At 42.9% G+C, this 20691-nt stretch overlaps 1 protein-coding gene across 1 annotated transcript in view; it reads left to right on the forward strand.

Moving 5' to 3' along the window:
• The window catches only part of thsd7b (thrombospondin type 1 domain containing 7B), a 789171-nt gene extending 776130 nt beyond the window's left edge, over window positions 1–13041 (forward strand). Inside the window, exons 26-28 of the mRNA XM_033024685.1 lie at window positions 215–407; window positions 9427–9514; window positions 11591–13041. Of these exons, the coding sequence (XP_032880576.1) occupies window positions 215–407; window positions 9427–9514; window positions 11591–11672 (363 nt within the window). The 3' untranslated portion in view covers window positions 11673–13041. The remainder of the gene's footprint in view (window positions 1–214; window positions 408–9426; window positions 9515–11590) is intronic.
• The last annotated feature ends 7650 nt before the right edge of the window (window positions 13042–20691 follow it).

The following is a 20691-nucleotide window of genomic DNA, read 5'->3' on the forward strand; positions in this document are numbered from 1 at the left end:
TATTTTAAGTAAAACATGTATATCAGAAATAATTGAGTATATTTGGTGCTTTACAACATCTGTTACAAGAGTTGCATGAGGATTGATGGAGTGAAACCTATTGCTAATCTGTTAATATTACTTTGCTTTGTACAAGAAGGCATGTTTGCTCCAATCTGATTATAAACCAATTCTTAAGATGTTTAATAATTGATGCATTGTAATCAATCCTCAGGGAGGTGTGTGTGGCTGTGAAAAAGGTTTTGTGGAAGTCATGACTCCTTATGGATTTCTTGATTACTGTGCAAAAATCCCCATGACTGAGGAGAAGAAAGCTGATGTTAAAACCAACGTGGGAAAGAACAAACTGAACAATTCAAAATTCCAAGCCTTTTTTAATGGATGGTCCATTGATCCTTTTGATCCAGGTAATAATTGTATTATATTAAACAAGAAGAAAAGGGTTGTGAGTTTGTGCATTTGTCACTGAAGTTGGCTGAACAATATTAAAGATAGACTAGACCAAGTATAGACCTGTAGGGTCTGCTCCCCCAACGCACGATTCCACCACTCACCCATTCCCCCAATGTAAACCATTCCCCCAATTCAATATTGCACCATTCACGCATAGCCCCCAATTGCGCAGGTGCGGCTCATTTCTCCTCATCCCCAGCACACCCTCCTCCTCCTCTTCACCCTCCCTCTTCAATCCCTAGAGAGGGGGGGGGATAGAGAGGGAGGGGTGTGGTAGACAGGGAGAGGGAGGGGGGTAGAGAGGAAGGGGTAGGGGTGAGAGAAGGAGATGGAGGGAGAGGGGAGTAGAGAGGGAGAGGGGCAGAGAGGGAGGGGGTAGAGATAGACGGAGGGGGTATAGTGGGGGGGAGGGAGGGTAGAGAGGGAGACGGCGAGAGAGGGAGGGGGGTAGAGAGGGAGGGGGGTAGAGAGGGAGAGAGTGAGGGTACATAGGGTATGTAGGGAGGGAAGGAGCATCCTCCTCCTTCCCTCCCCGTCTCCCTCCTCCCCACCCCATTTCCCTCCTCATTTCCCTCATCCTCCTCCCATCACTCCCATTCCCTGCCCCAGGACCTACCCAGGTCGTAGAGCACCGCCAGGGCCTGGTTCTCGTACTCGGCCCGGCCCTGGCTGTAGACTCCAGACATCAGCTTGGCTGCCTCCTGGGCTATAGTGCAGACTACGACTTCATCTCTGGGCTCATCCTTGACCACGGATCCAGGCTCGTCCTTGGTTCCAGCGGCAGCTTCCTTTTCGGCCCCAGTCACGGCCCCATCCCAAGCCCCGGGCTCGGCTCTCACTCCAGCTCGAGCACCAGGCTCGGCTCCAGCCAGGGGCCATGGCACCACCCTCACCACTGGGCGTGGGGCGCCGGGCATCTAACGATTAAAAACTTCAGAAATATAGGTGGGAATGCGATGGTAAGATGTTTATCACCTCAACGGGAAAAATGTGAGTAGAATGTGTGAAAATGGGAAGGCTGTGGCCTAGCGTTTGGAAGAAAATAGGAATTAACCAGATATTCACATAGACACACACACAGCCACAAACAAAATGAAGAGCTTTTGTATTATAGAGATTAGGCATATGTTTGAAGACAATGGGAGCCAACATGAACAGGAACAGGTTATTCATGCACTCATGGTGTTCCAGCTAAGTTTTATCTTTCGAACAATACCTAAATGAACATAATGCCAGGCTAGAATTTACTATTTTTTAGATGTAAACTTTGTGAAGGCCATCTCAGAAATCTACATTGTGTGGTGGAATTCCTGTAGGTGGGTTTAATGCCTCATTAAGGAGAATAATGGTGTTACTTTGCAATTGAAGGAATATTACATTTGCCATGGTTCTATAATACTACACAATTTTGTTTGTGGGGGGGGGGGGGTGATGTTGGTGAGGGGGCAGGTTGGTTGGGTAGAATTGGGTGGGTGCTTGTGGCAGAGGTGAGAGAATGTCATGGTGAGATGGGACATTTGGGATTTTCAGGGAATTCTGGCCCGCTCATCTTCGATGTTCTCATGAGGAAGTAGGTAGTACTTGAGACTGTGACAGGATACTTCTCACTATCTGCTATCCTCTCCAACTTTAGTATCTAAGCAGCCCCTGAAAAATAAGTGATCCTCCCGTCTTCAGATTTCAAGTCAAAGCGTTCTCAAAATGCAGTATTCACACCTCCCGGAATTTAATAAAGTGCCATCTTAAAATAAGCTTAAAATATATATTTTTTGTTCCAAAGTTCAAAATTATTTCTGTGTATCCAGAAAATATTTCAATTGCTCATGGTTCACTGATGATAACATGGCTGGTACAACAATTCCTCATCTCGATAGACAATAGACAATAGGTGCAGGAGTAGGCCATTCAGGCCTTCGAGCCAGTACTGCCATTCAATGTGATCATGGCTGATCATCCTCAATCAGTACCCTGTTCCTGCCTTCTCCACATATCCCCTGACTCTGCTATCTTTAAGAGCTCTATCTAGCTCTCTCTTGAAAGTATCCAGAGAACCGGCCTCCACCGCCCTCTGAGGCAGAGAATTTCAACACACCCATCCCTGGTTTTGAGAAGTCCATTAGCAAGAGGTTGTTAGCAAGATAGTGTCTGATCATTCCTGGCCCTGCTCACCACAAACAACATCAGCTACTTTGCCAGAATAACCCAGCTCACATCTACTCACTTCATCAGCTTTGCCAATGCCTCTGCATTTATATTGTCCACATGTCCATAAATCATATTTTCCTGTTCAATTAAAGCAGAATATATCAGTAGACCAATAGTTCTACTAACATTAATGTATTTATTTTTAACTGTTCATATGTCAGCATGAGGTTTCCCTTTATCTATTTTTTTGAGGTGATGCTATAAATACATGGCTACTATGTTAAAAGTTTTTACAGCTGAACATTCAGTGACAGAAACTTGGAAGAAGTAAGTATGTAATATTTTCAAAGCTTTTTGGAGGAATTGATTGACCCTTCAACCTGGAATAAGGGAACAATAAAGATGTTATAAGGAAACATGTGCTGTCATAATTGTCACCAGGATCAGTCAAGTTTGTCAAGGAGAAAGCTCTAGCACGGAATTGTGATAATGCTTGCACGGTTAATTGCATAAGCATATGTATTATTGTTATTCACATTAAAAGTAATGCTTACAGCTGAAGTGGTGCCAGTCATCCGAAATTTCCATTGGAAAGGACTCATCTACATTGTCATTTTCACACTGTTCTTGGATTAAAATAATTAATTTCAGCACTTAATTATAATTTCACAGGAAAGGATAGTCAAAATTAAAAATTTGTATCTGTCTTTATGTATTATTTAATGGGGAAATGATCCTTTAAAAATTAAAATTAAAAATAACCTACAAAGTAATGTTTCAGCTATTTTGTTTTCACTTGCAATTAGCGAAGGTAACATTATTATTGGCAATCTTTTCTTATGTGTACATATGTCATAAAGGAGCACATGTTACTTAATTTTTCCATCATTGCATAAGACAAATTCATCATTGCATTGTTAATTTGATGCTGATAAACTTGGCAGAATAGCAAAGATCTTTGTTATTTTGAAGGGATTTTCTTTCACAAGAAATATGCTTTTTAACTTAAAATATATAATTGAATATACTGAACATGAGATGAAATTATATCATTGGCAGTGCCTATAATTTACTTTTTTTAATTATTAAGGGAACTATAAGGCCAATGTTACCTGTCACCTACCTCACATGTGGCTAAGAGTGTTACTGATAGGTATTGAAAAAATTAGCTGTACACACTGCATTTGGGCATGTGGTCCCAATATTCATATTCATATGCTGCATGTATACCATTACATGTGCATTGTTTAAAAAGAAAAGTATCTGATTACTGTGAGGTCAAAATTCCTTATAAAGAGTTCCATAATACAGAAGTTCTGTTTGTGGTTATGAATTGCGCAAAATGCACTGCAATTATACTCTAACGATATCACCCAAATCTGCTACCTCTATCGACAAGAAGGATGCGTGCAGCGAACACATTCATTGCCTGTCAAAGACATAGACCATACTGACTTGTAAATATATCACCATTCTTCATTGTTCTAGGATTGAATTCCTGCAGTTCCCTAACCAACAACATCTGACTGCCAATTATCAATAGGATTTCAACGGTTGGATCAAGTTTAGTTTAGTTTAGTTTAGTTTAGAGATACAGCATGGAAACAGGCCCTTCGGCCCACCAGGTCTGCGCTGACCAGCGATCCCCGCAAATTAGCACTATCCTACACACACCAGGAACAATTTTTACATTTACCAATCCAATTTACCTACATACCTGTACTTCTTTGGAGTGTGAAGATCTTGGAGAAGACCCATACAGGTCACGGGGCGAATGTACAAACTCCGTACAGACAGCACTCATAGTCAGGATCGAACCCTGGCCTCCGGCGCTGCAAGCACTGTAAAGCAGCAACTCTACCGCTGCGTCACCGTGCCATTACCTTCCATCATCTTCTCAAGGGCAATTTGGAATTGGTAACAAAAAAATACTGGATTTGCAAACAATGCCCACTTACATTTAAATTATTATTTTTAATGAAGTCAGAAGTGATGGTACATGGTAGTTGCTGGTCAATTTGGAAAAAAGATTGAAAATTTGAGGGAAAAAAATAAAACTAGGTTAACAATTTCATTCAGCAAAATCACAGCGAAAGTTTGAAGTTCACGTTTATTGATGCAGTAGAGAGTGAAGTTCCATGGCAAAGCTAAATGGTTGTGTTGAGATGGGATTGTGGCAATTTTGTTTCTCTATCCTGACTAAACTATATTTAATGAATAATTACTATACAAAATGGCCTTGTTTCAGTGAAAGTAGATGCTTAGAAATGTTCATCTTAGATGACCAAGAGACAACATCTATAATGTTTAGTAGAAAGCAAATAGTAACACGTGGACGGACATGTACAGGACTGCATACTGTTCATGCACTTCTTAATCACTCTACAAGTCATAGTGTTGTGGTTCAGTAGCTCAACTGACAATTGCATGTCACTTATAGTAACTCAAAGAGATAAGAAAGCAATGTCTGGGTCTTTTTTTTTGCTTCTGTCTACATTGATTTTTGGATGTGCCTGTGAAATTCTGTCCTCGTGGATAATATAGGGAAGAATGGTGAACATGTTTTGAATTGCAAACTCTCTCAATTCTCTAGGAGTGAATTGTGTTACATTGCATATGTCAAATGGCACTTGCAATAATGGTCTACAATGTGAAGATAACTTTCTTGTTGTGCGTGAGCTCTCACAGAATGCCATGTCTCAGTTTACAGCTCCAAAACCATTGTCTCTACATTTGCTTGTATTTTTTGACCTACATTTTATGTTAATACTCTTCCCTCTTTAACTTTATCGATGTCATTCCAATACATAGACTACATAGGTCTCAGCTTTCAATTCTGCTTCAAATGTAGCCTTGGTTTTAATGATCTTTTCAGTTAATTCTCCTTGTATCTCTTTGGGTACAGCTGGATCCAGACAGTAGAACAGAGATTGAGACAATGCAGATAGTTTCTTTCATCTTTTTATCTGGAGGTGGGCAATTTGGTACCCAGACATGGCGCCGACAGACAAGAAGCCGAAGCAAAGAAGTCAAAGCCAAAGAACCGAATGGAAACGAAGCCGAAACGCCAATAAACCGAAAGAGTCCGACGATGAAACACCTACTAACCGAAAGGATGGGACGCCTAAATGCAAACTAACCGAAAGGGCGGGACACCTAAAAGTCAACGAACCGAAAGAGTCCGACGACGAAACACCTACTAACCGAAAAGCTGTGTTGCCTAAAAGCAAACTTACCGAATGGCCGCTCTATCGAAACGCCACCTACCCGAAAGGCGGCGTCACCTACAAGCCAAAGGACCGATTGCTGCTCAACAGAAAAGTCCAATAACAGACTTGACGTTGCCGGGAGGCGGGACTTGTCAGCGTTTGGTCGTGACCCCCGCATCCATCACATCACTGTGAAGGCATAAACATTGTCTCAAACCTCCGCTCCACCCGACCCGCAGCACACGGAGGGTGGCCGTGGGAGAGTGGAGGCTGCACACATTCAGCCGCTTTCAACTTGGTGCTTGGGTTCAGATTGCCCAGTCACCTATGGTTTGTGTGGGGAAAATGAACCCCACGCTCCCGTCTCCCCCTTCTCTCTCCCCTCTTCTCTCTCTCCCCCTCTCTCTCTCTCCCTTCTCTCTCTTTAACTTTTTGTTATCTCTTCCTTCAATGGAGATGCAACCTTTTTCTGTGTCGTATCTCCGTTTGTGCTGCAGCCTAACATCGAGGAGCTAGTGGCCTCCAACTGGAATTGACCTTGAGGACTCCAGTCGCAGAGCCTGTGGACTTACCATTGCAGAGCTGGCTGACTTTTGGAGGCTGTGGTGGTGCTGCCATTGTGGATGCGACTCGACTTCGAAGGCTTTGGAGTCTTTGACTGCAGGACCTGTGGATTGTAACATCGGGAGCTCACAGCTCCCTGGTTGGTGACTGATTTTGGGAGCTCCAGCAACAGCAGCTTCGTCCGCCCCAAATCGTAAAGCTTGAATCAGCCCATTAGTAGGGCCTTTCATCGCCCGGCATGGTATAAAATCGACCGTGGGATCTTCCATCCCTCTTCAGGGGCTTCAATATCGGGAGCCTCGATCACCTCGACACAGTAGTTTGACTGCCTGACCGCGGGAGAAGGAAGAGATAAGACTTTTTTTACCTTCCATCACAGTGAGGTGCCTGGAGGAGAGTCACTGTGATGGATGTTTGTGTTAAATTGTGTGTTTTGTTGCTTTTTTACTGTTATGGCTGCATGGTAACGAAAGTTTGTTCAAACTTGATTTTGAATGACAAATAAAGAAATTCAATTCAATTCAATATATTACAAGCAGCAGAGGTCCCAGCTCAGATCCCTGTAGAACTCCACCGGTCACAGATCTCCAGCATGAATATTTGCCTACCACCACAACCATCTGTCTTCGAGCAGTAAACCAGTTCTGAATCCATATGACCAAGTAACTATTAATCCCATGCATTTCAATCTTCTGGATCAACCTACTATGGGGGACTTTGTCAAATGCCTTACCAAAATCCAATATCCACTGCCCTACCCTCAACCATCACTTTTGTCACCTCCTCATAAAACAAGATGAAATTAGTAAGACATGACCTTCATGGACAAAGCCATGCCGACTGTCCCTAACAAACCCATTCTCTTCCAAATGGGAGTAATACCTATCCATAAGATTGCTTCCAATAGCTTCCCCTACCACTGACAAGAGGCTCACTGGGTTACAATTCCCTGGATTCTCTATACTTAAATAAAGGAACAACATTAGGCACTCTTCAGTCCTCTAACTCTCACATACTCAGGATATGCAATCACAACAGATTACCATTGTTATTTTTAAGTGTGAAATGGAATTGTACTTTCTAGACAACTGCTGCACATTAGTTCTTGTTGTTTCCATAGCTCTCGTTAATCACAATTTCAGATGCAGATCTATTGCTTGTATTGTATTTGTCTTCAGACTCCATTACATTTAACCATCTGTAGGTTGCATATTCATTCAAAACAAATGACCAGAGGAAGTGGGGAAGGCTCACTGTTCAGACCCCTATTACATTTTCAATGTTGTGCAATTTACAGATAATATTGTTTGCTATTTTGCTTTCTTTACATGGAGCTGCTATTTAGCCATTTAGTTTTATTACAAATTGGAGTTTATATAGAACTCCCCTATTTAAATTCTTAACTTAATAGTTGCTGCAACTTTTATATGTGAATTATTTCTTCTTCATTGGTGATGATGGGACTGAAATTGACAAAATATGAATTGTTACAGTCAGGTTTGCTGACGTTTTTAAATATGAATTCATATTTTTTTAAATCTCAGTTCTATAGGAATTGTTTAGAACAGGTTGCTTCTGAGATTCAAAGATATTAGATATAGAAAAATGAAAAATAACTTTTTGTTAATATTTATAAGCAACAACTTTCCCTCTGAGCTGCTATTATAGCTAATTATCAGATAGGTTTGAGCTGTATGTCAAGTGAAATGCGGAATTTGCAACGTACAAACAAATGCACTCAATGGTGAGTTGGGAGATGACTCCCTAGAAAGATTTAATTATTTCTGTTCCAAAATTGTTCATCTTCTGATGCCTGTGGTATCATGTATCAGTTTATGTAGCAAACATCTTCAGACTGGATGGATAATCCATTTGGATTTTGTTACAGGCATCCCAATCTAACACGGCACTGTGAAAGATCTAGTTTTTTCTGATAGTGCCAAATAGTGGCTGTTCCTCGGACATTATTATCACTTCACTTTATATTATTAAAAAATTATTCTCCTACAATCCCTCAGTTGTCAGTAACAAACAGGAAGAGTAGAATGGCATTGTCACCAATTTCTGAGTTATATTTTTTCAACTCGATTATTACAATCACAACTTGTTCAGTGTAAATATTTATCTTCAGTGCCCTGTGCTGGCAATTTCACAGTTATCCACATCAAATTACATATTGAGAAAAAGTATAAAATTCCAGCAGTCCTTGTAGGAAGAGTGCTCCCACTGTAGTGATGGATAAATAATTTTGGGATATTTATTCAGTTCAGATTAAAGATATATTTCTACCTGAATGATGTGTGACATGGAAGTTGACAAATGTATATAAGAACTGTGCCAATATCACTTGCTGTGTTTTTGAGGATGCAGTAATAGAGACCATCTAACAAAATTCCACAAAAGCTCAGAATACACCAGAATGCATCACTGAGTGTTCACTGCTAGAGATTATTCTTTTTTTTTTCTTTACCAGTATGATTTTTCTGCGTGAAATTGTCAGTGTAATAAATTTATTTAATGTATTAGCCTCTTCCATGGAATGAATGGATCTAACTTATTTATTTCATCTGTTTATTTCAAATACAGGGCCTTAGTGGTAAAATGATTCTGTTCCAGTTAACTGCAACATCCATTTTCCTTTTTCAACATTCATGGGCTATTATTCCTTGAAATTAAGGATTTTTTTTTCAACAGCCATGATAAAACACCGTTCTCCAAGTCATTGTTGTCAAGGGGATGAGAAAACTACTGTTTATTGTTCAACTTGCTGGTTAAAATGTTTCCACCTTATTGATCCTATTGAGTTGTGTGCTTCTTTTGAAGCTATTCCATTTAGCACACTCTGTATTGTCTGAAAATATGGTGCTTATTTAGATAAAGTCGGAACACCTATGTAAATTCCAAACAATATCTTTCCCTCTCAATGGCCTATCAAGGACAAAATCACCCCTGATATGTCATATTCTCTATTGACTGGTTTAAAACAATCTTGGTTTATAAATGTTAAATCAATTTAAACCAAAACGTTAACTCTTTTTTTCATTTTCTTTGACAGATGGCAAGCCAAAGGTCTGGGTTTATGGAATATCTGCTGCAGTAGTGTTCCTCATTATCTTAATTACTGTCTTGTCATATCTCATTTGGTAAGCATGGAAGTCGGTAACAACTTTTTATTTCCAATGTTAAAAAGTCCTCAATCTTTCTTATACCAAACAACATCTAGAAAGCTAGTGTCCTAAATTAGGTCTGTCTTAATTTTTATGGATCAATCACTATTTTAATGGCTAGAAACCTTTCAAATAAATGTTATTGTGTATTTTGTTTCTCCACTTATTTTGGATGTTATAAATTGATGTTTTTATAAAGCAAATGTAGTATAAGATCAGTTGTGTTAGAACAAATTAGTCAGATCAAAGTAGTGTTATGCTGTCTTAAACAAATGCAAACTTAATTGTTTAAAAATATTGTTTTAGATTACTCATTAGAATGTGTCAGATGGATAGCTTGCTCCATAGAATTTGAAATCAATATATATTTTAAATGCTGAATGACTGGATTTACCTTGCTGCTGTACAAATTCAACTGTTGGACACTTCCAGACAGTCTGGATAATTCTAAATATCAAAATCTGCCTGTGACACTCCTGCTTAACTCTGATAATGAAGCATTAATTTGTTTCCTTTACTGCATCCTTCAAAACAATAATGGGTATTCCGCACAGATTAAACATCATTGGGAAATTATCACAGTGTTAATATAAGCACTTGCAAAGCAGTTGATGTCTTACACCAAATCCTCTCATGGAAATATACTGCGTTCATATGTAAATAAAGAAATAGCATGGTTTTGAACTCCCTCCAACTGATAGAACCAGGCAGCACAAGAATTAAATCATAGCATTCCTCTTCTCCATAACTATTGCACAGCTGAATGGTGGAACCTCAAGAAGTTATATAAAATTATGAGAGGCATAGATAGGGTAGAGGGTCAGAACATTTTTTTCTCAGGATGAAGATATCAAAGACTAGAGCATAGCAGTAATGTGAGAGGGGGATTGTTCAAAAGAGATGTGTGGGTATGTTTTTTTACACAGAGGGTGGCAAGTGCCTGGGACACATTGCCAGGGGTTATGGTGGATGCAGATATGAAAGTGCTGTTTAAGAGGCTTTTAGACAGGCACATGGAAATGCAGGGAATGGAGGGATATGTATCATGTACAGGCATATAAAATTAGTGTAGCGTTAATATTCGGTATAGACATTGTGGGCTGAAGGGCCAAGTCCTGTGCTATACTTTTCTATGTTTTATATATATATATATATATATTCTAGGCTAATCAGGATCCTGTTATCCTACACAGTTATCATAGTTTTTTAGGTAAGCTTACAAAAAAGTTATAACATTCGCAGGTGACTTTCTACTTATATAAGTAGCATGGGTGCAACTGAGCCTGCTTCTCTCACTTTTGCAGTCCTGAAATCTTCCAGAACTCCTGGAGCGAGGGCTTTCTCTCAGTAATTATGATACCAACCTGCTTTTGGATGCCTTTAAGTGCATCTCCAGACTGGATCACCAGTCCAGTGCCCCAAAATTAAAATACTTCCTTCTGATTCCATCCTCTAATGTAAGTCTAAACTGATGCTATGTTTAGGAAGTAGGTTTAGGTTATGTGGATATTTGTTGAACTTAGTAAGGAATCATTTTATAGGTGGAAGAATAATTACAATATTATCAATGCATTTATAAAATATGAATTAGAACATAGAACAGAACAGTACAGCACAGGACATACAAAAAAACAAAGTAAAGTTAAAGTAATATCCTCTGACTGCACCTGATCCATATCCTTACATCCCCTTCATATCCATGTGCCTATCCAAAAGCCTCTTAGACCCCATTATTCTATCTAACTTCATCACCATCCCTGGCAGTGTGTTTCAGGCACCCACCATTTTCTGCATTAGAAAAATTGCACATTTCCTTTAAGCTTTGTGCCTCTCATGTTAAGGCTTTGCCCTCTAGTCTTTGATATTCCTACACTGGGGAAAAAGGTTCTGAATTTTCTGAAAGGTTCTATGATGAAATTAATCCTCTATATACAGTACTTTGGATAAGCCATCTGGTTGGATCTCTTTTCTCATTGAGAAATCTTTCTGTTTGCTAGCAACATTAATATTTGAGAAGGTTTATTCGTTGTTATCTTTGGTCTCCCTTTGCAGCAAGAAACCAAAACACCAGACACGGCCGGCTCCCCAACAGAAGCCTCTGACTTTAGCCTATGATGGAGATATGGACATGTAATGCTTTCAGGAGAAGGGACTTCACCGTTGTTCTCTTGATATGAATAGAATGACAAAAGCCTTAACCTTGTGACAGCACGAACACAAGCGAAGATGACAAATCTCAAGAATGGTTTTGAGAAATGCTTTATAAATTGAGAATTGGGGACGCACTCTCAGAAAAAAAAAATCTGTTTTTTTGTTGAAATGTGAAAGTCGGATAGCGAAACCTAAGTGAAAATGATTATATGAATTGTATTCCTTTTGTAAATTGAATTGTTTATGAATTGAATACCAAGACATTCTACAGCATTCCTTGTTCAATTTTCATATTAACAAGTGAAGGAATAAATCGCATTGAACTCCTAGTGCAAACCTACAAAGACAATCCAAGTGAAACAAAATGCATTTACAATGTGCTATCTGTAAATGCAGTCCTGAGGATAAACATCAATGTTTGCTCAATGTATTCTAACCGAGAAGAGACTTTTGAACATTCTGTGGAACTGCACTATATTAGTGTAACACAATTTCTTGCATTTAATGAACAAACAAAGATCAAATATGTACAGTGTATGTGTCAATGATTTCAATATCACACAAAGTTGTTCTTTTCAAGTGACTTACTCTGAAAGAGAAACATACTCATCTTTATTAGAAAAGAGATGCAAAAAAAAAAGTTAGGTCATGGAGCCTTAATAAACATTTTGTAATGAATGTCTTTTCTCCCATGGGAAAGTACCTAACATTTAATTCGAATTTAAAGTGCTCATGAGAGAGTAACATGAATCCTCAATAGGAGAAGCTGTTTTTTCCCCCAATGACAACGATAAATGGTTCACATATTTCTGACTTAAGTTCCGTTTCCAATTCTTATGATCCTTAAGATAATACCACCTAGTGTAAATATTACGTGTTGGTTCCAGACTGAATGGCAAACCTCACAGTGTGACAAGATATTTTTTCCACTGATTTTCTATAAAATAATCCATTAGATATACCATATGAATGGCAAACAAAGTGGAATTAGCCAGTAAGTATGGATTTTTATTTTCTTTTGCAAGTTTTATGACAACTAAAACAATGTTACATAGATAATTGGTATCATCATGTTCTTTCATTGACATTTAGAGCACAAGAGATTGGCTATTTTAAATTTGGTGTGACGGGTTGGACAGCTGCCTGGAAAACAATTATTTAATTATTACAGTGGTTGTACCATTCAAACAACAGATATTAACAAAGCTTTTACTGATCATTTGTGAGCCTCAAAGGAACAGTATTAACAGCTGGTAAAGTGTGTTGTGTTATTTTGGAATGTATTCATCGCTCTGATTGGGAACAGATTCAATGTATTTTCTTGAAAATAAACCAGACGGCAGGTGGTCAGATGCTGGATGCCTTGTTTTCTCTTGTTGCCTATTACATTCCATATAACATTAATGAGGCGAGAAATGCATTTTCACATGTACCTGCATGTTTTGATTTGATCTTTCAAATTATAAATTTGGAAAATGGATTTCAGTGGAAACCAGGACAAATCTGCCTTGAAATCTTTGCAACCAGCTTAAAATCTGCAAAATGAAGCTCCAAGTTATTATGAGCATAAAGTTAGTAGGAAATAATTAGCTAGTAGGATCACCTAGTCTCGAATACAAAAACAATAATCCTTAGTATAGAAGCAATAAACTGCAGATGTTGGATAACAAAAGAAAACACAAAGTGCGAAGAAAAGTCCTGACCCAAAACATCGTCTCTATATGGTCTCCAGAGACACTGCTTGACCCATTGAGCTACTCCAGCACTTTGTGTGAATCCTTAGTATAGATTATTTTTGAAATTCATTAGCTTTCAAAAGTATACTCCTTTTAATAAAAACACACCTGCATATAATGGTGGAGCTATATTTATGTTGCTTAAGGGTTATAATTTTAAAATCTTCAATCATGATCACGAATGCAAGTATGTTGGCACATTTCTTACAAACACTTCCATATTTCCTTATTTCCTACCATCCAGCCTCTCACTGTAACCCAGTGATGCCAGCCTTTTAACAAACCTGTCCCATTCACACACATCAATGCAATAAGCGCTTTCATAGACAATGGCAGACAGAAAGAGGGAACAAGTCTCCAAATGTATTGAATGAGAGAAGAGTGGAGGTTGATTAGTTGGAGGAGGGGCGTCCTCCAAGAAAGGGGGGGGGGGGGGGAGCCACTTAGAGTTCCTTTCAGAAACACAGTGGTAGATCATTTGATATTTGAAGAGTAATAAATTCAGAAATACAGAACAATGCATAAAGAGGTTTCATGATATTAATTATGTGAAGATTAGAGCTCCATATTAGATATGGAGCTCCCAGATTGGTTCACATGGATTTGTTAAGTAAAAAATCAGTGTAGTAGGCACACTATGCTAATTAACCACGTTGACTCACAAGCCAAGGTTGTAAAGAATAGGCAGCTGTTGCTCCGGCAACAATAAGAGCTCATTTGAATTCAAGCAGTAACCATTCTGATAGGCAGCGTCCATATCGACAAAGGGGTAACCAAACCTTTTGCCACAGGGTCTCTTGAAAGGTCATGCTGACTCCATGATAATATAGATATCCTACTCTTTATCACATCACTTATTCTCTTATTCATAAGATCATTAGTGATAGGAGCAGAATTATACCATTCGGTCCATCAAGCCTACTCCGCCATTCAATCATGGCTGATCTATCTCTCCCTCCTAACCCCATTCTCATGCTTTCTCCCCATAAGCTCTGACACCCATGTGACACCTTCTGGGAATGACTTCATTCCCAGAAGGATTCTGCTTTAACCCTGGACACTATCCACAATGTAGATTCAAGAGAGTTTATTGTCATGTGTCCCAGATAGGACAATGAAATTCTTGGTTTGCTTCAGCACAACAGAACATAGTAGGCATGAATGCAGAACAGATCAGTGTGTCCATATCTATATTACTAAAACTCTGTTCTTGACCGGTTTTGGCTTTCTGTGCTGCGGTTTCCGAGAGTACGCCGCCACCTACGGCTGTCATTTTTGGCCACCTCGCTCAGAGCCCCCCTCCGCCGCATGTGTGCCGAGGATTTTTCCCGTCGATGAAAATTGACAGAGATATTAATGTTTTTACAACATTCCCCATTCTCTCTGCTGCCCCTGCTGGAGGGAGGGGGAGGGACTATAAAACCAGGAAGTGGTGTGCCTCAATCAGTCTCTGCAAGTGGTGTGCCTCAATCAGTCTCTGCAAGTGGTGTGCCTCAATCAGAGCTTTGAATGACACTGACAAATGTCTACAGCACTGTGAGTACCCTTAATTTGGTTTGAAAATGAAAATATGGTTAGAGGTAAAAAAGCACTGCCTGCAAATGGTTGTTTGGGTTTGGGTTGAAGTAAAAAGGCACTCTCTCTCCCCCCCCCCCCCTCCTCTCCCCCCTCTCTCCTCTCCCCCTCTCCTCTCCCCCCTCCTCTCCTCTCCCCCCTTTCCCTCTCTTCTCCCCCCTCCCTCTTCTCTCCCCCCTCCCTCCCCCCTCTCCTCCCCTTCCTCTCCCACCACTCTCCTCTCCCCCCCTCTACTCTGCCCCCCTCTCCTCTTCGCCCCCCTCTCCTCTCCTACCCCCCTCCCCTCTCCCCCCTCTCCTCTCCCCCCTCTCCTCTCCCCCCCCTCTCCTCTCCCCCCTCTCCTCTCCCCCCTCCCTCTCCTCTCCCACCCTCCCTCTCTCCCCCTCTCCTCTCCCCTCTCCTCTCCCCCCCTCTCTCCTCTCCCCCCCTCCTCTCCCCTCCTCCCCCTCTCCTCTCCCCCCTCTCTCCTCCTCCCCTCCTCTCCCCCCCCTCCCCTCCCCCCTCCTCCCCCCTCTCCCCCCTCTCCTCTCCCCCCTCTCCTCTCCCCCCCTCTCCTCCTCCCCCCCTCTCCTCCCTCCCCCCCTCTCCTCCTCCCCCCCTCTCCTCCCCCCCCCTCTCCTCCACCCCCCCCCTCCCCCCCCCCTCCCTCCCCTCTCCACCCACCCCTGCTCCCCCCCTCCCCCCTCTCATCTCACCACCCCTCTCCCACTCTCTCCCTCCTCCCCTCCTGTCTCCCCCTCTCCCTCTCTCTCCTCTTCTCCCCCCCTCCCCCCCCTCTCTCTCCCCCCCTCTTCTCCCCCCCTCGCCCCCTCTCTCCTTCCCCCTCTCTCCTCCCCCCCCTCTCTCTCTCTCTCTCTCTCCCCCCTCCTTCCCTCTATTAGCGTGAGTGCGGGAGGATAGGTGTAGTTAGTGTGTGATGCTGCATGCCGCCTCCCCCCCCCCCACAACCGCACGTTGGGGGAACAGACCCAACGGGTCTGCACTTGGTCTAGTACCATTATATAAATATATACACACATGAATAAATAAACAGATAAAGTGCAAATAAACAGATAATGGGCTATTAATGTTCAGTGTTTTGTTTGAGTTGAGTTTAATAGCAAGATGGCTGTGGGGAAGTAGGTATTCCTGAACCTAGACGTTGCAGTCTTCAGGCTCCTGTACATTCTACCTGAAGGTAGCTGGGAGATGAGTGTGTAGCCAGGATGGTGTGGGTCCTTGATGATGCCGCCAGCCTTTTTGAGGCAGCGACTGCGATAGATCCCCTCGATGGTCAGAGCCGATGATGGACTGGGCAGTGTTTACTACTTTTTGTAGTCTTTTCCGCTCCTGGGCGCTCAAGTTGCCGAACCAAGCCACAATGCAACAGGTCAATCTGAATCTGATCTGAAATCTGAATCAATGCCCTTGGTTCCTTCCCCCATACATTTTAAATTGATAGAATGTCTAGCATGGAACATTAATCCTCGATGGTAGGGAGGTCAGAACCGATGATGGACTGGGCAGTGTTTACTACTTTTTGTAGTCTTTTCCGCACCTGGGTACTCAAGTTGCCGAACCAAGCCATGATGCAACCGGTCAGCATGCTCTGTACTGTGCACCTGTAGAGGTTAGAGAGAGTCCTCCTTGACAAACCGACTCTCCTTAACCTTCTCAGGAAGTAGAGGCGCTGATGTGCTTTCTTTATAATTGCATCAGTGTTCTCGGGTGTGGAGAGATCTTCAGATATGTGCACGCCCAGGAATTTGAAGCTCTTGACCCTTTCCACCCTTTGATATAAACGGGAGTGTGGGTCCCCATCCTACCTCTTCCAAAGTCGACAATCAGTTCCTTGGTTTTGCTGGTGTTGAGGGCCTGGATATTGTGCTGACACCATTTGGTCAGTCGGTCAATCTCTCTTCTATACTCTGACTCGTCCCCATCAGTGATACATCCCACAACAGTGGTGTCATCAGTGAACTTGATGATGGAGTTCGCACTATGACCAGCTATGCAGTCATGAGTATAGAGTGAGTACAGCAAGGGGCTGAGCACGCAGCCTTGAGGTGCTCCCATACTGATTGTTATCGAGGCTGACAACTTTCCACCAATTCGAACAGTCTGTGGCCTGTGAATGTGGAAGTCGAGAATCCAATTGCAGAGGGATGCGCAGAGACCCAGTTCTGCGAGTTTGGTAACCAGCTTGGTGGGAATGACCGTATTAAATGGCGAGCTGTAATCAATGAATAACAGCCTAATATATGAGTTTTTGCTGTCCAAGTGGTCCAGAATGTAGTGGAGAGCCAGCGAGATCGCATCCACCAGTGACCTGTTGTGGCGGTAGGCGAACTGCAGTGGGTCCAGGTTTTTGTCGAGGTATGAGTTGATTTGCGCCATGATCAACCTTTCAAAGCACTTCATCACCACCGACGTTAGTGCCACTGGTCGATAGTCATTGAGGCACGTCACCTTTCTCTTCTTGGGCACTGGTATAATTGATGCCCTTTTAAAGCAGGTGGGAACCTCTCGTGAGTCAGCAATGTTAAGTGGGAAGAGTAGTGTAGTGTAGAGGTCTCTCAGAAGTGAGAGGTTGAAAATGTCCGTAAAAGCTCCCGCCAGTTGGTCCGCACAGGTTTTTAGAACAGTAGCATCAGTACACTACTCTTCCCACTTAACATTGCTGACTCACGAGAGTATGTGTCATCTCATCCACCACCAAAATTACTTCCCCTGAAAAGGAGGAGGTGTGGATCCACTGAAGTACAGAGTATGCCACATTTAGACAGTTTTCCTTACTTAAGGGACAAAACGTTTCATGATAATGATGACATTCCTTGAGAAATAGTGGCAGAAGAGCATTTTATATCATCATTTCTCTCCCTGCTAACACCAGCTCAGTTACTGATGCCACATGGGCAGAACATAGATTTGAGGCGTGTGTTATATGAAGATAAACAGCTGTGCTTAAATCAGGCAAGCAGACAAAGAAATCAGCAGTGCCGTCTCAGTAGAGCGTGAAAGCACAGTCTAGCAGAGCCCAGAGGATTCAAAAGAGGAAGATGATAGGTTTGCATTCAGGAAAAGGCAAGTGGGACTGCACAGTTGGATGATAGTTGGATATCATCTGCTCTGTCAAATGGCATGCAATAGATGACAATGAATATGGAGAAATCCATCTCACAGGTCTTAGGGAGATTTTTAATGTATCACAGTAAATATGACAATAATAAACCAGTTAATGAGCTTATCTTTCAAGGACACTTGCAACAGGAGTTTAGAAAGAGTGATATCTGTGAAGCACATAAGCAAGTGGGTGGTGGTGGAAGCAGATATGATAGTGGCATTTATGAGATTTTTGGATAAGCACATTGATATGCAGGGAGTGGAGCGGTAAGGATTGTGTGCAGGCAGATAAGGGTTGGTCTTGGCATCATGTTCTCAGCATAGACATTGTGAGCTCAAGGGCCTGCTCCTGAGCTGTATTGTTTCTAAACCAAACCAAACCAGATTGTATAGAGGGCAGCACGTCTTTCCTAACGGTGTCAGTCTGTGGCGACGTTGCCAGCAACACAGCAGAAAATCATCAAATATGGTAGTTCTGAGTCAAGAGCAGAACTCGCTATCAAAACATGGAGGGGACCGGGGAACACAATTTTTTGGCGGCCACGCGCGCATGCGCACACTCACACACACACGAGGCTTCGGAGGCTCAATCTAGCGCTAAATGCAGCTCAACTCTGCCTGTCTCACCAGGTTAACTACAGCCCTGTCTGGACTGACGGGACACCAGCGCTGTTTCTCCGCGCTGGCCATATTTCCCGCAAGTCCAGAAAGGCTGTAGGCTTACCTGGCGGGACAGGCAGAGTTAGTTGGGTTTAGCGCTGTTTCTCTGCGTTGGCCCGTCTGGTTCCCGACCAAAGATCCTATGGCGGAGTATCTTTGTTGCCGACCTTTATCAACCTTCTATGACCTCTCTGGCCACCACGGGGGGGGGGGGGGTGGGGGTACTCGGGACAGCGCCGGAGAGCCGGCCGGGGTCGATCCTGGCTGCGGATGAGGCGCAGGTCTGTGCCACGTCTCCCTCCTCCAATCACCGCGCTCTATCCTCATTCCCACCTCCCCCCCCCCCACTCCTCCCTCCTCCAATCATCGCGCTGAATCATGTCCCGCCCCCATTGCCTGCTGACCGACGTCTCTCTCTCGTCCAATCGGCACCCTCGATCATCAGTCCCACCCCCACTGTCTCGGGGAAAGCGGAGATTTCACCGGGTTTTAAAATCCGGATTACAAAAACTTGGGGGGGGGGGGGAGGGAATGTCTCCCACCTCTCAAAACATGGAGGGGACGTGGCCCCTCCGGGTTTTCCGCCCCTGTTCTGAGTTAACTGTATAAAAGAAACAGCATAAATCAGTGCTGTAACCAACAAGCTGCTTATACATTTAAACGCTTTAATACTATTGCGATCTACCGACGGCAATGGAGCTGCCGACTGTAAGGGAATTCCCGATCGCAGTGGAATTCCTGACCTCGCGAAGAATCGCTGGAACAGTTAATAAAGTGCCTGGAAGTCTTCCTTTGTGTTCGGAAACGTGGCCGACAGGCAGAACTACAAGTAGATTGAAGTGCCTGCCTCATGGCCAACTCTTTGTGGTACTCAGACCTGGCAGTTCTGTCCAACTCCTGCTCCCACACCTGGAATATCTGGCGGTGAAGTGTCATCACTTCTACCTCCCGAGGCAATTCACCTCCATCATCCTGACCACGGTCTACATCCCACTCTAGGCAGACATCCGTCTAGCACTGGTGGAGCTGCACGCTGTGCTCAACAAACACCAATCAGCGTACCCTGAAGCCTTTACCGTCAGAGCCGGGATCTTCAACAAAGCAAACCTGAAGAAATCGCACCCTAACTACCACCAACATGTCTCCTGCAGCACCAGAGGATTAAACACTCTTGACCACTGCTATTCGAACATTAGAGATGCCTATCGCTCCATCCCTCGCCCTCACTTTGGGAAATCTGACCATTCAGCGGTGCTGCTTCTTCCTGCATATAGGCAGCAATTGCAGTGCACTCCAATGGTGAGGACTGCACAGAGCTTGTCAGGAGAGGCAGAGGAGCGACTGTGGGACTGCTTGGAGTCAGTAGACTGGGCAATGTTCAAGAACTCGGCAACGGGCCTGAATGAATATGCCACAGTTGTTACAGACTTCATAAGGAAATGTGCTGAGGAGTGTGTTCCTACAAAAACCATCCGAGTGTTTCCTAACCAGAAGCTTTGAATGAAAATAGGTGCAAGAAAAATGTTCCCAATGTTGGGTGAGTCCAGAACCAGGGAGCACAGTCATAGAAGGGAAGGCCATTTAAGGCTGAGGTGAGAAAAAACTTTTTCACCCAGAGAGTTGTGAATTTGTGGAATTCCCTGGCACAGAGGGCAGTGGAGGCCAAGTCACTGGATGGATTTAAGAGAGTTAGATAGAGCTCTAGGGGCTAGCGGAATCAAGGGATATGGGGAGAAGGCAGACACCGGTTATTGATTGGGGACGATCAGCCATGATCACAATGAATGGCGGTGCTGGCTCGAAGGTTCGAATGGCCTCCTCCTGCACCTATTTTCTATATTTCTATGTCTATGTTTCTAACCAGAAGATCCGCATTCCGCGGAGGGAGGGTGGGGGAGGGGATGGAAGTGGAGAAAAAGAGGGGAGAGA

The sequence above is a fragment of the Amblyraja radiata genome, chromosome 7 (assembly GCF_010909765.2).
Source record: "Amblyraja radiata isolate CabotCenter1 chromosome 7, sAmbRad1.1.pri, whole genome shotgun sequence".
NCBI classification, from domain to species: Eukaryota; Metazoa; Chordata; class Chondrichthyes; order Rajiformes; family Rajidae; genus Amblyraja; species Amblyraja radiata.